The sequence below is a fragment of the Pelophylax lessonae genome (genome assembly GCF_965119305.1).
Source record: "Pelophylax lessonae genome assembly, chromosome: 2".
NCBI classification, from domain to species: Eukaryota; Metazoa; Chordata; class Amphibia; order Anura; family Ranidae; genus Pelophylax; species Pelophylax lessonae.
Window position 1 is genome coordinate 626067895 of NC_138769.1, and position 17287 is coordinate 626085181.

At 45.4% G+C, this 17287-nt stretch overlaps 1 protein-coding gene across 1 annotated transcript in view; it reads left to right on the forward strand.

The window, feature by feature from the left end:
• NUP58 (nucleoporin 58) overlaps positions 1-17287 on the forward strand; it is an 88193-nt gene that overhangs the window by 27036 nt on the left and 43870 nt on the right. Inside the window, exons 10-11 of the mRNA XM_082245583.1 lie at positions 6516-6634; positions 10966-11048. Of these exons, the coding sequence (XP_082101709.1) occupies positions 6516-6634; positions 10966-11048 (202 nt within the window). The remainder of the gene's footprint in view (positions 1-6515; positions 6635-10965; positions 11049-17287) is intronic.

The following is a 17287-nucleotide window of genomic DNA, read 5'->3' on the forward strand; positions in this document are numbered from 1 at the left end:
AGTATTGTTGGATGCTTCAACTAATAGCTATATACTCGCATATATACATTTTTTGGGGGCACTGTAACACCTGAGTTCATGGAGCCTGCAGAACTCCTCTCACCACCGGACCCACTCTCAGAGGAAAGGGGTGGGGGGGAATCCTCTGGGTCTTACTCCGCCATGGCGGCCATGACAGCCATATTACAGTCATTAGTGGCTAAAGTGAACCTGGCAAAAAGCGCCCTCCGCCTTCACCTGCATCATCCACCTCCTCAGACTGAGGCTGAAATGGCCGCCGCGGGCGATAGTCACCCCACGGGCCCTACGTCCACGCACCTCAGGTGCTTGGATAGCGAGGATAATTCCTCTTCCGCCTCCATGCATGATAAAGCGCTGGTGGAAGCACTGATTGTGCATTGCTGGGATACCGAAGCGTTTTGCTAGGAGATATCCTTTTGAAGAGTCTCTTGAAAAAACTGACAGTACCACCTGTGGTGGACTCCCAGGTTTCTCGACTGAATTAAGTTATGCTACTACCAGTAGAGGACGCTCCGTCCTTTAAAAATCCAGCAGATAGGCTGAATCCTCGGTCCGCCATCTTTTCCCCATGGCGGGTTCTATCCTAAGACCAATGTTTGCCATAACCTTAGTCTCTCAGACCCTGACGGAGTGGGCGAAACTCCTACGCCAGGATTTGAAGGAGGGTCAGCACCCTCATGAAATGGTGGAGTTGGTGGACCATTTGATACAGGGGTTGCAATACATTTGTGATGCGTCCTTGGATGCGGCCCCGGTTGGCCTGTAGAGCGTCGGTGATGGCGGTGACTTTACGCCGCATGATATGGTGAAAATGTTGGTCTGCGGACCAAGCCTCCAAGAAGGTTCTGACTGATCTTCCTTTTGTAGGGGACTGACAAAGGGTCAAAATCTTCTTGTCCGTTCTCAGGGGGTTCCAAGAGACCCTGGGGTGATAAGTCCAAAGCGGGTCCTTCTGACCCCGCGGACAAGACCTTTTCCGCCTGAAGGGATGCCCTCACCTGTTGTAGGGGTGCGGGGACGTCTTCTGTTCTTTCCGGACCCATGACATTCGTTTATCCAGGAAAATTGGGTGTTCGAGTTGATTCGGTCAGGTTACAAAATCAAATTTCGATCCTTGCCCAGGGCAAGGTTCTTCCCCTCCAGTCGGAGTCTGTGAGCGGTGCAGGAAATGTTGCCACAAGGGGTATTAGTCCCGGTTTCACTGTCGCAACAGTTTCAAGGGTTTTATTCAAACCTCTTCACGGTACCCAGGAAGGAGGGGATGTTCGACGAATCTTGGATCTCAAGGCCCTGAACCATTTTGTGCAGGTTCAGAAGGGAATCCATCCGTATGGTAGTGGCTTCTCTTCATTAGGGGGACTTTCTGGCCTCCATCGACATCAAGGACGCCTACCTTCTTCTCCCGATCTACGTCGGGCATCAGCGTTTTCTACGTTTTGCCATAGGTGAGGAGCACTATCAGTTTGTGACGTTGCCCTTTTGGTTTCGCTTCCGCTCCTCGGGTTTTCATGAAGGTATTCGCCCCGGTGCTAGTCTTGCTCAAGGGAATTTTGGTGCTGGGGTACCTGGACGATCTTCTGAGGGCAGAATCGTATTCAGCCTTGCAGGAGGATCTGGACATCACTGTGAGAACCCTGCAGGAGTTCGGCTGGACTCTGACTTTTCAAAAGTCGGCATTCATTCTGTCCATCAAGTTGGACTTCCTGGGGCTGACTCTGGATTCAGCCTCAGCCCGGGTATTCCTCCTGGAAACTAAGCTCCTAAATATACAACATGCGATCCAGCTCCTACTATCCAACCGTTGGTTGTCTCTCAGGACTTGCATGCAAGTTTATCTTGTTGAGTCGGGGTGCGAGAGGATCTCTGCTTTGGTGGCTCCACTCCCCGGCGCTCCGACAAAGGAAATCCTTCCCCCCCCTGTTCTGCAAAGTGGTGGTTACCACGGACACCAGCCTGTCCGGGTTGGAGGTGGGGGAGGGGGGTGTATCCTGGGCACAGCTACGGGTCGGGGTTCTGGTCCAAGGAGAAATCCAGTCTGCCGCTCAACATCCTGGAAATTGGAGCGATCAGGTTGTCTGTCCCAGTGGACAATGCCGCGACCGTGGCATACATTAATCACCAAGGAGGCACAAACAAGGAGTGCCCTGGCGGCCAAAGATATGGCCGGTATTCTTAGGTGGGCAGAACGCTTTGTTCTAGCGCTTTCTGCGCTGTGCACATTCCAGGGGTGGAAAATTGGCATGCAGACTACCTCAGTCATCAGGCTTTATGCCCGGGTGGACGTTTTTTTCGCCCGGAAGTGTTCCTGCTATTCTCTCCGGTGGGGGACCCCTGATGTGGACCTATTGGCTTCTCGTCTCAACCAGAAGGTTCTGAGATTCGTCACAAGGTCTTGTTATCCTCTAGCAGATGCCGCAGACGCTCTGGTGACCCCCTGGGGTCGGTATCGTCTGATTTTATGCCTTTCCTTCAATACGGTATGCTCCGGATCTGGTAAGACTGGTAGCCGATACCCCTTGGCGGCTTCTTCTTAGAGAAGACCATCTGTCCCAAGGACTGATCTTCCATCCTGCTTTACGGTCGATAGCTTTAATGGTGTGGCTATTGAAAGCCAGGTGTTGAAGGAGAGGGTGTTGTCCGAATCGGTGATTCCTACTCAGTTAAAAGCTAGGAACTCTGTCTCGGAAGATTTACCATCAAGTTTGGAAAGCGTATATTACTTGGTGTGAGTCTATGGGCATTTCTCCCCGTTCCTTTTCGGTATCGTGTCTAATAGAGTTTCTCTGGATACCATTTTAAGGGCCAGATTTGGGCCTTGGATTTTTCCAAAGACCGTTGGCTGCAAATTCCTTCATTCACACCTTTGTGCAGGGGGTCCCCCATCTGGCCCTGCCGGTGTGGTCCCTGGTGCCTCTGTGGGACCTTAACCTGATGCTGTCGGTCTTTCAAAGACCGCCCTTTCAGAATATTTGTGATATTCCTTTTGTCTACCTTGTCACAAAGTGGCTTTTTTTTTTGGTGGCGATTACTTCTGCACGCAGGGTTTCTGAACTGGCTGTGTTGTCCTGGTGATTCAGAGACAAAGTGGTGCTCCATCCCTGTCAGTCGTTCCCTCCTTCGGGGTTTCACTTAAATGAAGACATTGTGTTGCCTTTGTTATGCCTTAGGCCAAAGCCTTTGAAAGAGGTTGCCTTGCATTCTTTGGATGTGGTCCGAGCCATCAGGGCTTACTTGATGGCGACTGAGTCTATTTGAAAACCGTATTCTTTGTTTATCCTCACATATAGCCCTCGTAAGGGGCAGGCTGCATCTGCCGTGACCATTTCCAGGCAAATGGTGGTTCAGGCCTATTCGATAAAGGGTCAGGTCCCTCCTTTCCCTGTTAAGACACATTCCACAAGGGTGCTTAGTGCCTCCCAGGCCGTCCGTCACCAGGCGTCAGTGGTCCAGGTTTGCAAAGTGGCCACCTGGACGTCTGTTCACACGTTTACCAAGTTCTACAAGGTGGATGTTTTTGCATCTGCTGATGCTGCTTTTGGCCGCAAAGTTTTGCAGGCCGCTGTGGCAGAGTCCCCTGCCTTTTTGAGGGTGTTTTTTTTCTGGTGAGTGAGCTTCAGTTGTTCATGGTTGACCTCCTGTTTTACCTGGTTGGCAAAGTTTAGCCCTTTCTCTTGGGAATTTGTCTATAGCTATGTTTCCCAACCCTCATACTGATACTGCTTTGGGACGTCTTATCCGTCTAATGAAGATATGAAGCTGTGTCCGTCAGTGAACGAAAGAGAAAACTGGATATTTTTCTTACCGTAAATCCTTTTTCTCTAATGTTCATTGACGGACACAGCACCTACCCCTCTGTGGAGTTGCGTTATGTATTCTTCTGACGCTGCTTATTACTAAACTGATGTCCTGGAACCGGAAGTGGGAGTATACCACCTGGGACTGCCCCGTGGGCATAGTTTAAAGTTTTTTTGTTAACCCTTTTCTGTCCGTCTAATCCGTCTAATCCGTCTCATCCGTCTAATGAAGATATGAAGCTATGTCCGTCAATGAACATCAGAGAGAAGGATTTTACGATAAGACAAAAATCATTTTTTTGCTAGAAAATTACTTAGAACCCCCCCCCCCCCCAACATTATTAACATTATTATTCGGGGGCACCATCTTCCCTTTAACCACAGCCTCCATTGACTGGCTCTGGAGTACACTGGACCCTTGAGTCCATTTCTAAATACAGCCTAGGTCAGACTGTTTGTTTTTTCCACAGAAGAAACTTCAAATTTCTGTCTGATTAAAGCTTTCCAGTTCAGAAGTTTTCTGACTCTTTTTTTGCTTTGTCGACAGTCTTGGGTCTGATAATAGCCTCTTCGTTTTTTGCCCAGTTATTCTTTGGATCTCTACTCAAATATATCTTGTTGTTGGGAGGGGTCCCTAGATTAGGTTAGGTCCCTAGACAGATCAGTTAATTTAGGCTCCAAGGACCAGGTTGTCCCTCTCTTTGGCTCAGAAATCAGAATTGCTTTATTCCCATATCTTGAGGATCCTCCTGATGGATGCCAGGCTGGGTGGGAGTCCTGGGAAACTGTTTGATACAGTACGCTTGGTCATCGACAGTCTTGTCCTCCTGATTAACATCCTAAATCTTCAGTTGATTTGGCGGTCTTTGCAGAGTTGAACCATCTTGCTATAAGGTCATCTGGTTGTAGTTGGACAATACTACAGCGGTGGCATACATCAGTCATCAGGGAGAAGTCAAACATCTCATTGTGGCAAGAGGTTTGTGGATCCTTTTCTGGTCCTGCTTTTTCCAACCCTAGACTATTGAGACCGGAGGGTTATTTCTATGCCCGTAGGTGTTCCACATCCTGTGTCACAGGCAGGGGGGACAAATTAGGTTTTAGTAAGTAATCCTGTAGCGGAAGCAGAGGACGTTCCAATGACTCTATTGGATCAGTACATACTGATCTATACTTTTCATCCTCTAAAATTTCTTCCAATTTGTTTTTGCAGAATTGAGATAGGGGGCATTCTGGTTGACTCTTCCCTGACTGGCCCAAGCCGATATGGTGTGCTTTCCTGGTAGGAACCCTGCCAGTCGGTGGGCTCTTTCAGATCGTCTGGATCTTCTCATGTATAATCTTTTGCCATCCTACTTCAGACACAATCTTTAACAGCATAACTGCTGAAGCCTTAAGTTTTTGTTTTTTTAATCAAGGCAAAATCTGAATTTGTTTCCTACTGCGCTAACAGAAGGAGGCCACTTCCTGTATGTTTCTCTTCGAACATGGAAGATACTGTGGGACAAAGACTGTCCTACCTGCAGCTGAGTCTGGACTAGCGTTTGGCTTTTAGCACTTTTAAGGGTCAGTTTTCTCCCAGTGTATCTTATTTTAGAAGACCAGTTCTCTTTCACACTTTGGTTTAAACCTCTGTACAGGGAGTCTCCCTTATAGCTCCCTCTTCGTTCTCCTGCTAGGGACGCCGTGTTTTTGCATTGCAACAAGGTGGTGTTGAGGCCCAGAACTTCATTCTTGCCTATAATAATTTTTGCCTTTCATCTCAACTTGAACCTTGTTCTCCCATCCTTCTGTCCGGCACCAGTTAAAAAAGACATTATGTCTTTTGTCTGAACATTGTTTTGGCTGCTGCAGTCTTGGCCACTACTTCATAAAGAATGATTAATTTTGTATTCTGGATAGAGCCCATAAGTGTACACTGGTTTCCTTCCACCTTCTCTAGCTAACCAAGAACATTGTTTAAAACTTATTTGTCCTAAGGATCAAGTTTCACTCTTTTCTTTCAAGATGCACTCTCCTAGATCTGCGAGTGTTTCTTGCTCTCTTCAGGTTGTGCAAGGCTACCACCTAGTCTTCCTTCAGGCGCCTCTTTGAGCTGCAGACAGTCCCCAGTTTTTTTTTGTCTCTTTTCTTGAGCCTGTTTGCCTTTGCTATGTTTCTCACCCCTTAGTTGGACTGCTTTTGGAAATCCCTACAGTCCTAAGAGTTCCTGTGTCCCTAATGGATGTGAAAGAAAATAGGATTTTTGTATTTGCTTTAAAATTCTTGTTTTGAAGGACACAGGTCCTTTCCCCTTTTTTTTTTTTTTTGTGTTTTTTTTTTTTTTTATTTTTTTCCTTTTTTCCATGTTCTCGGTACTACTTTGCTACAAAACGGAGGCATAGTGTTTCTGGGTGGGGTTTTTTTGTGCTGACTAATTGCTTTTTTTTTATGCCAGTGTCCATTTCTTATGTAGATGGCAGTATAACCCAACAGTCTAAGAATTCCTGTGTCTCGCAATGGACTCCCAGAAAAGGGCATTGTGATAAATTTAATGTGAGAATCTTCTCAGCACAAAGCTTACTAGTGCTCTTGTGTGTGGGATTTTTTTTTTTGTATTTGTTCTAAAATGTAATGGCACAATTTTCTCATTTTGCTTTAGGTTTAATTAGAACACATGCATATCTTGTAATTTTTGTGTTTTTTTTTTTTTTTTTTAAGCTACTTCCGTTCTTTAGTGGAACAATTTGAAGTCCAGTTACAGCAATATAGGCAGCAGATTGAGGAGCTGGAAAACCACCTTGTAACACAAGCAAACAACTCACACTTAACACCACAAGGTATGAGGTGGGAAACTGGAGGGGTCTATATTACTGGGTGTAAATTGTGCTTATTTGTCACGAGTCATGGCTGTTTTTTTGCAATGTGGCATCACCTATCTCCTTTCTCTTTGCCGCCATACTTTGCTGCGAATGGCTGTAAGATAAAAGTAGCCCAGTAGCTTAATTACTGCACAGTGATTACTGTACAATGATAGACTTCAGAAGACTGATGATTTGAAATCATCATTGAAACATTTAACAGCTTTAACCATTTCAGGCCATTTTTTTGGCGATATGGCACTGCGTTACTTTTAACTGACAATTGCGCGGTCGTGCAACACTGCCACCCCAAAAAAAAGTTTGTCCTTTTTTTTTTTTTTTTTTGAAATTTTCTTATGCTGGTGGTATTTGATCCGCCCTTTTATTTATTTATTTATTGTTTGTGCGCTATAAACAAAGATCTACAATTTAAAAAGAAATTCGATTTAGCCCAATATGTATTCTGCTACATATTTTTGGTTTTAAAAAACAAAATCCCTATAAGCATATATTGTTTGGTTTTCACAAAAACTATAGCGTCTGCAAACTATGGGAAATGTTTATGGACCTTATTTTTTTTTTTACTAGTAATGGCCGTGATCAGCGACTTAGTGGGACTGCGCCATTGCAGGCGAAAAATCAGACACTAAGTGACTTTTTTTGCAGAAACACACTATCACTACCTTCCCTTCTCACAGAACGGCAATCTGCCTTGTTTACATAGTGGGGTACACACTATAAGAAAATCGGGCGAAAGATCGTCCAATTTTCCTCGTTGTTTCACAGCAAATCGGAACCGATGTACGAGAATTTTCGTACGAATTTTTGTTCAACAAAGTTTTTTTTTTGTTGTTTGTTTCTGATCATGCGCAGTCTTTCTTTTCTGTTTTTTTTTTTTTTTCTTGTACAAAAATCGTACGAAAATGGTTCACATTAAACGAAAATCATTCGTTTTTTTTTTTTTTTCCCCCATACGAGAAAAATTTTGGAGTTCGTCCCTTCGAGAATTTTCGTACGCAAATTCTGAATCAACTGGAGAAAGTTGTGTACACACTATAGGAAAATCGTACGAAAATTCTTTGGATGAAAATGTTCGCCTGATTTTCTTAGTGTGTATGAGCCCTTAGGCAGGACAGCTGGTTTCATTTTGTGTTTTTTCTTTAACAAATTCACCCTTTACCCAAAAAAAAAAAGTATGCTGTCCCATATGGGTATAGCAACATAGCATGCTAAATAGGGCTGCAACTAACAAATTTTTTCATAATCGTTTAGTTGGCTGATTATTGTTTCGATTAATCAGATAAAATCAAAACTCAAAGTGTGGTGTATAATTTAGTGATTATGTAAAGTTTAAAAAAACACTATTTATTCTTAAATATCTCTTTGCAGTGGTGAATACAAATAACCAGCTATATGATAAGAAAAGATATACCTGTGCTCAAATCCCAATAGCTTTTATATGTATTTAAACTATCAGGTGCTAAAGGGGTGTGACCACATATTTAACACTACAAATTCTCGATGGACTATATGTGAACTAAATATCCCTGTTTTTCATTGCATAGTTTGCTGGAAAGGGTGTAGCAGTGTGCTGAGGGTACATCCAGAATTTGTAGCTATATGGTGAGGGAACAAAATCTCTAATGTACTCTAATAACGGACAGAAGATATAGATATATATTTATTATAATACTAGTGTTGCACCGATACTAAGCATTTGCACGCATTTGTCTGATACTAAAATTGATTACTTTTTTTGTGATTACATTCAGTTGCATTGAGTTCTGTTAAATTCATTTGCAAGCCACAAAAAAATCACAGGTCCAAATCACACTGATCTGCGGCTTTGAAATCACGCTACAGTAATGCAATTTCAAAGCTACAGAAGAACTGTTCTTCATAATTATAGACTGTAATCATTCATTTGTTTAGAAAAAAAAAAAAACAGTCTCAACGTTAAAAATGGGTATCAGTAATTGATATATCAGGGAGTACTTGAGAAAAAGTGTCAGTACTTGTACTTCCTCTTCTGGGGTGCCCTGTCGGCGCTTCTTACACCTTGTTTTAAGAGTGCCCCTATAGCAAGCCGTGAAGTGTAATATAGAATTCCCCTATACAGCAAGGTAAAAAAAAAAAAAAAATCTGCCTTTAGTATTACAAAATCACTTCCTTTTCCTTGCCAGGACTACATGTCCCATGAGACCTTGCTCACCACACATTCACAAGCTTACTGACATGTATGGAGGGTGTACTGAGCTGTATGTGGGGTAGGAATGGGCTCGGGTGTGTTTAGGATCCCACAGACACTGAGACAGGCAGTGAGACAGATCCTGATCTGCAGCTGCACAGATAAGAAAATGTCTTCCTGCCTGTGATTAGCCCCGTGCAGTGTTGGCTTCCTGGCAGGATTGTGCAGGTGGGATCCCAAACACACCCAAACCCATCTCTAATGGACGGTGTACTGAGCTGTAGGTGCGCTGCACTGAGTATACTGACATGTATGGAGGGTGTACTGAGCTCTGTGTGCTTCACTGTGTATACTGACATGTATGGAGGGTGTACTGAGCTCTATGTGTGCTGCACTGTGTATAACGACATATATGGAAGGTGTACTGAGCTCTGTGTGTGCTGCACTGTGTATAACGACCTATATGGAGGGTGTACTGAGCTGTATGTGTGCTGCACTGTGTTTACTGACATGGAGGGTGTACTGAGCTGTATGTGTGCTGCACTGTGTTTACTGACATGTATGGAGGGTGTACTGAGCTGTATGTGTGCTGCACTGTATTTCCTAATATTTAAATAAATAATGCATTTTGTATGCAGGCCAACTAATCGGCTAACCAACTAATCGATTATGAAAATAGTTGACAACTATTTTCATAATCGATTAGTTGTTTCAGCCCTAGTGCTAAATATGACTTCCAGGCAGGGCTCCATTTTTAGTTCAAAGAATGTAGGCCAAAACCATATTAACAGAAGCATTCCTAAAATCTGCAGCTCTTTTGTGGCTGCACATGCATTTTCCTGTTACCTATGATGAGCTCAGCGTCTACAACACGGGAGAGTATACATTGCGTACTTGCGACCCAAAAGAACAGGATTATGCTCACTCCTGTTGCACTAGATGGCGCTGATTCCAGTGGTTGCTCCATCCCCAATAGTAACTCAGGACAGAGCCATCACAGGCTGTATACGATTTTAAAAATGCTTTTTTACATGTGGATTTGGCTTCCATTCTTTTTTAAAAAAAAAAAAAAAAAAAAAAAAGAGCCATGCCTGGAAGGTAGGTTTAACACACTTATGCTGCTATACACATGTTGGACAGCATAGTGTACTTGTTGTTGGTTTAGACGACATAAACACATGTTGGACAGCATAGTGTACTTGTTGTTGGTTTAGACGACATAACCCTTTAAGTACATACAGTGTTAGGGCTCTTTCACACGGCCGCTCCGTGTGAAAGCTCCGCTGTAGGACTTTTTTTTTTTTTTTTTCTTTTTTCACGGAGCGGATGACATTTGTCCGCATATCATCCCATCCGTTTGCGGATGATATGCGGACATAATGTAAGTCTATGGGGATTGCGGATGTCAGCGGATGACACCGCTGACATCCGATTTTCCTTCCTTTCCGTTTTTTGGACGGAGGAAAAATAGGGTTCTGTTCCGTTCTAAAAACGGAACAGAACTGAAAGGAGGAAAATCGGATGTCAGCGGATGGTATTCCGCTGACATCCGCAATGCCATGGACTTACATTATGTCCGCAAATGATCCGCAAAAAATAGGATGATTTGCGGACACACGGAGCGGCCGTGTGAAAGAGCCCTTGGGTTAGTTTTTTCCTCAGCTTGTTTTTGCTTGTGTAGGTTATTTTAAATATTTTATTTTAATTTTCTTATTATATTATACCAGATAGAAGTTGAAATACAGTGATGGGCTCCCAGGCCAAACCTGTAGGAAAAACTATTTTCCTTACGTTTTCTTCAATTTTAAAAGTTCATTTTAACGAGTTTTGGCTATTTTTTGGGGTCATGTGGCCACTGTGCCTTTTTAAAATAATTATAAACTTTTATAAAATAATCAAATTGACCCCCAGCTATTTGTTTTTTGCCTCTAAAGTCCATTACAACATATTTTTTCAAGCCTTTAACAAGCTGCTGTTGGAAATGGGTGGCTACTAGCCTGAGCTAACTGCTCCTGAATTTTACTTACCTTTTATCAACTTCTAGTCCTACCAAATATACATGTTTTTTTTTTTTTTTTTCTACCTCTGGTTATACCAAATATGTGGTTTTTGTGTTCTGCAGACCTATCCACGGCAATGCAGAAGCTCTACCAGACATTTGTGGCCTTAGCAGCCCAGCTGCAGTCCATACATGAAAGTGTTAAGGTAAGTTATTTGAATTGCCTATTTCAAGTTTGTAATGTCCAAAATGTAACATGTCCCTAATAATAATGGGAGCACTAGCAGCATCTTCTGATTTATGTGGCATTTCATTTTGCATGCATATATTGTGAAAAAACTATTTGCTGCAGTGGATTTCTCAAAAAGAAGCAGTAATAATCATTAGCTGAAATTCTGGTCTGTGAGCAAGAGCTAATCAATGCTGTCCTTGCATGAGTAATCCTTGCAGGTATATCCATTTGATGGCAGTCCCAGCAACAGCATTCACTTGAAGGAAATTGGTTAACTCGCATGCATGGATGTTCTTGTATATTATTATGTAGTGTGAGACGCTGTGTTTGTTTTTTTTCTTCAATCAAATAGTTTTGTATTGATGGTTTTATCAAGTTACTTTTACAATTGACAAACATCCCAAAACATAATACACAGCCCTACTGGAGTACCTCCATCCAATCTTGGTATAGCAGAATGTATACAATAAACCTAAATATGAATACAAGTTCACGGTTGGCACCATAGATCCTAAGAAAAAGGAAATGCATCAACTATCTGTCTGCTCAGTGTAGCACTGTGAGGTAGGAGGAGATATAGGTTCCCATCACCAATATGTTAAGGTAACTAATTATAGAAGACAATTGGTATGTGATGTGTAAGCATACAGACATCATTTACACCTTCAAGAAGATCCATAATTGCCATTAAAAGCAAAGGGGAATATGAATATCTTACTAGCAGTCTGTGATTTTTGTCTTTTGAGTCTGCCTATACTTAAGTCTCCTCATATCTGACCAGCCTGGGGCATCTCCATAATATATGGAAAAGGTTGCACGGGACTTGGCCACATCTGGGACATGCAAACAAGTCTCTCCTTGTCCATTGAAACATTTTTTCCATGTACATTAAAAATAAAAATCTGGGAAGTTATGCATGGTAGGATAAATTATACAATATTCCCAGACATTGAGGTGACCTGAAAATATATATCTATCTTGATATACCTCACTTATAATAGCAGAGGAGCCCAGAGTGAGTTAAGACAGGGTCAGTGGTGCTCTTATTTCCCCACCAAGACAGATGCTGAAATTGGGCCACCAGAAAATAAAACATCTTAATTGTATAGGACACAGGCAAAATAATCATACACCATGGGTTACAGGTGTTCACTTTTAGGTGATTGGACACTGCCAAGCTACCCTATAACCCTACTCCATTCCGTGAGAATTTTGTGGTAGTGGGGACATCCTGCTATGCTGCTTTTGGGCACTGGATCCTGCGTGGGGGCTCACCTTAGTGCTTGGTGCAAGGCATTGAGTTAGCCTTTAGGATGCTGTACAGGTCCAGAGCTGTGGTACATCGCTATGGAACCCAGTCCCTGAAGAAGTATGCTCACCGTGACAGGTGAAGCCTGGACTTTTTATATACAGTCTAGCTTTGTGGACAAGTAACACATGATCACCCTGTATCTCTGACCATTACTGTAAAAACGGGGCTTTGTTTGGAATGTATTCACTTCACTATGCAAACTATTCAAACTGGGTGCAAAAATTCATCCACTCAGAGCGAAGTCTCAGGTGCATGACCAGGTGTCGCATCACACTACTGGTCACACACACTTTAACACCACTTCACCTTAAAGTCCATATAAAGGTACTCAGGCCCTTTCACTACGAGGCGAGCACGCAACAAGTGGTCTCTTTGCAGAATTCTCCATCTATGTCATATTTCTTCAGACATATTACGAGCCTAATACAGCAATCTTTGTCCAGGCCCCAAAAAATGCCACACCTCATCACCTACTCTTGTTTCTCTATGGGAGTTGGGTCATGATTTCTCTTACGTCGTCTGACAGTCGCCGCCCACTCATTCAGTCTTCACCAATGGGTATTGACCTCTTATCCATAGGAGCAAGCTAGGCATAAGACTTGTTAAAAACAAAGTTACATAGACACACCTATGGGGGCTGTCCCACTGGTCCAATACCCCCCTGCTATCAGCCAACTCAGTTTGTCTTCTGCCTAGTTAAGGAGTAAGATAGGCTTCCCTGTGCTGGGGCTACAGTTTCAGCCTTCTTCTATTTTATGACTTTATTTTCTCCAGTGTGTTTTCTTACACTACTAGCTGTTTATTTCTCAGCGTTTAGTTAGTCGATTCTTCAGATGACGACGGTGTTGCGGAGCTGGGAGTCGCACTGGTCGTCCTGGTGTTCCAGGACAGAGGGCCTTATGGAATCCCAGCCCGCCATCGAGCGTTTAGCAGGCTATGTGTACACCCTGGCCTCGCAAACTACCTGTCCCTGTCCCTGTCCTCAGGGATGAAATCCTGGACGTCTCACCCACGGTTCCGTGCGTTGCTAGTGTCCTGCGTTTTTTTGGCTGACGGCACCCCCACCACCTGGGGTGGGAGGCTTCCCGACGATTGAGAGGCACCCACGCCATCGGGTACGGTAAGTACATTCTGTGTGGGGCCTCTGTCTGGGGCTGGCAGTCTGATGGTCTGTGGTATCCCCTCATGTCTGTGTGTTTTTGGTGCTCCCTTACTCCCTGTCCCTGCGGGGGTGCTATCGCAGCGGGATCGCTATGTGGGGGGGTTGTGGGGGTCCCTCTCCTGAGTGCCACTATGTATGTGGTTGGAGGTGCAGGCATGTGTGGCGACCGCTGCGGGTTGAAATACCGCTGGTCCGCCATTTTAGGTGTGGGCGTGCTGCTGGCTTCACTGTGGGCACTTAAACGGCAATGAATGTGGTGTTTTTGGTGCCTTACGGCGCCATCTTGTGTGTGGCAATGTGTTAGTCTGAGCACATGTCGGCGGCCATTTTCCCGGAGCCTCCCATTAACTTCTATGGGCAACCATTTTTCCTTGGTCTGTTTTTCCTAGTTCAGCCTCCTGCGGTGACATCACTTCCTTTTTCTCTGCTGTGGAGATCGGCTGGCGTGTGGTAACACTTGTGGGGTCTGTCTTGCTGTCTTTTGTGGGGAATATCTCCTGGCTGTCAGCTCATTCCTACTTGTGGGGTCTGCTTGTATAGTTCTTCATAGCGGTGTACTGCGGTGGGATCGCTGTGCGCTTAAAGAGCCAGTACCTTAGCAAAAAAAAAAAAAAAAAAAGAGAGGGGAAAAGTTTTTTTTTTTTTTCCCGATGGAGTCCCAGGACAGCAAATTCTCCCCAGGTTTGGTAGATGATTCAGGTTCCTCTGGATCTTCTGCGATGTCTGCTCTGACTGCTGCACTTGCGACTTTAGCGTCCAAAGTGGATCTTTTGATGGCTGAACGGGATACTAAGAAGAGGCCTAGGCTTTCTTTTTCTTCTGATTCCGATTCTGATATGGTTGCCATGGACAGTGTGCCCCTTGAGGGGTCTCGTTCTTCCCAGTCTGATGGGGAGGGGGATGATTCCCCCCCTGGGACGGCCGAAGAACGCGCGGCAATGGCTGCGCTGATTGCTGCTATTAAAGATACACGGCATTTAGAGGATGAGCCCAATCCTCCGGGCAAGCGGTCCTCTTTTGGTACCCGCAGATCCCGTAAGGCGGCGCAGGTGTTCCCTTGCCCCGCTGAGTTCCATGAAACTGTGAATAAACAATGGCGCAATTTAAAGCGCAATTTTGTGGTGCCTAAACGGTTTTAGGTCCGTTACCCTTTTGCGTCTCCTACAGATTCGTGCTGGACTGTGACTCCTAAAGTGGATCACACTGTGTCTAGGTTGAACAGGGCCACTCTGGTACCCACGGAGGATTCCCCGGTGATCCGGGACCCTACGGATAGGAGGCTGGAATTCCTTGCCCGCCAGATTTACCATGGGGTCATGTATCTGTGTGATGAGGCCCCATTGGGGGCTCGCCTTTCGGTAGTCGCGGTGCTTAACCGTCGATTGATTTGGTTGAAAAGCTGGTCAGCCGACCAGACTTCCAGGAAGACGTTGTCTGACATCCCTTATGCGGGAAATCGTCTTTTCTCTTACGTCCTCCGACAGTCGCCGCCCACTCGTACAGTCTTCACTTATGGGGTATTGACTTCATCTCCACAGGATTTCTAGGCATAAGACTTGGAAAAGAACAATAAAAACTACATAGTCACACCAATGGGGGGCTGTCCTTCTAGTCCAATACCCCCCTGCAATAGCCATCCCAATTCAGTTTGTCTTCTGCCTAGCTTCAGAAGTGGATAGGCTTCCCTGTGCTGAGGCTACAGTCTCAGCCTTTTCTCTTTTTCTCTTATGATTTATTTTCAAAAGTCATGTCAAAATGTCATTTTTTCTTTACATTGCTAGCTGTTCATTTTATCAGCACCAGTTAGGGGATCTTCGGATGAAGACGGCTTCTGCGGAGCCGGGAATCGGACTGACCGTCCTGGTTCTCCAGGACAGAGGGTCAGATGGAATCCAGCCCGCCATCGAGAGTTTCGCAGGCTATGTGTTCGCCCTGGCCTCACAAACGACCCATCCCTGTCCATCTGGGATGCAGCCATGTGAGGTGGCTACCTCACTGGACACAGCATAGGTTCGTCCGTGCACTTATAGTGTTCTGCGTTTTTGGCTGGCGGCACTCCCCTGCCATCTGAAGGTGGACGGTTTCCCGCTTGATATGAGGCACCCCACGCCATCGGGTACAGGTAAGTACATTCTATGTGGGGCCTCTGTCTGGGGTCGGCAGTCCTGTGTGTCTGTGGTGTCCCCTGTGTCTGTGCGTTTTGGGCTCCCTGGTCCCGGTCCCTGTGGGGGTTTTTATTCTCTCACAGCAGCGCTGTGTGGGGTTTTTGGGGGTCCCTCTCCTGATGTCACTTTAGGGTGCTTGGGGATGCAGACACATGCGGCGACCGCTACGGGGGTTAAAAACCGCCTGTCCGCCATTTTAAGTGTGGGCAGCATGTCTGGCTTCACTTTGGGCGCTCATACAGCATGCTATGTAATGTATTTTCGCGCCTTACGGCGCCATCTTGTGTGTGGCAACAATCGTTCCGGGCACGTCGGCGGCCATCTTGCTGAAGCTTTCCATTAGTTTACATGGGCATCCATTTTCCCTTGGCCTGCAGCTTAGTTCAGCCTCCAGCGTTGATATCACTTCCTCCTTTCTCACAGAGCCGACTGAAGAAGCTGGTAACACACTGTGGGGTGTCTGTCCTGCTGTTCCTTTCTTATCCTGCCTTGTGCACTCTTCCTTGTCAGTTTTGTCCCTGCAGGGCGTCTGTGTGTCAGTCTCGATAGCGGTGTGCTGTGGGGGTCCGCAGCGCTCTTAAAGGGCCAGTTCCAAAAAAAAAAAAAATTTATTTCTGCAATGGAATCCCAGGACAGCAAATTTCCTCCAGCTTTGGTGGGGGATTCAGGGTCCTCTGAATCCTCTACAGTCACTAATTTGGCTGCTGTTGTGGCAACTTTGGTGTCAAAAATGGATGTGCTGATGTCTGAACGTGCTGCTAGGAAAAGGCCTAGAATCTCCTTTTCTTCTGCTTCTGAGTGTGATATGGTTGCTGTAGGTAGCGTGGCTCTTTTGGGGTCTCGCTCTTCTCAGGACCCGCAAGAGTCTGAGGGGGAGGCGGAGGTTGCAGGGGTGGATGACTCGCCCTCCCCTTTAAAACACACCTTCGTGGTGCCTAAGAAGTTTCAACTTCTCTACCCTTTTGCGGCCACTACGATGGCGCGCTGGTGTGTGCCTCCTGCGGATCACACGGTGGCCAGATTGAATAAATCTACCCTGCTCCCTGCCGAGGACTCTCCAGTGTTTATGGACCCTACGGATAGGAGGCTGGAATCTCTTGCCCGTCACTCCTACATGGTGGCGGGTTCCATGCTCAAGCCTATTTTTGCCTCTGTGATGGTGGCTCAGGCTGTGGCGGATTGGACCAAGGTGCTCTGCCCCTCCCACTACAGTGGACATGGTGGATCAGATCTACCGTGGGGTCATCTATTTGTGCGATGCAGCCCTTTGGTGATACGCTTGTCCAGTGTCGCTGTGATTAACCGTCGCTTAATCTGGTTGAAATGTTGGTCGGCTGACCAAAAATCTAGGAAGACGGTGGCTGATATCCCCTATGTGGGGTCTCGCCTTTTTGGGGAATCCCTGGATGAATTGGTTAAAGGAGTCACTGGGGGTAAGAGCACTTTGCTGCCCCAGAACCCTAAGGGTAAGTTTTTCCGCGGTAAGCGGGCCCCCTCCTTTAAACCTACTCGGGGGTCCTTTCGTGCCTTCAAGGCACAGAACAAGGGGAAACCATTCAAGGGCCAAGGTGGCC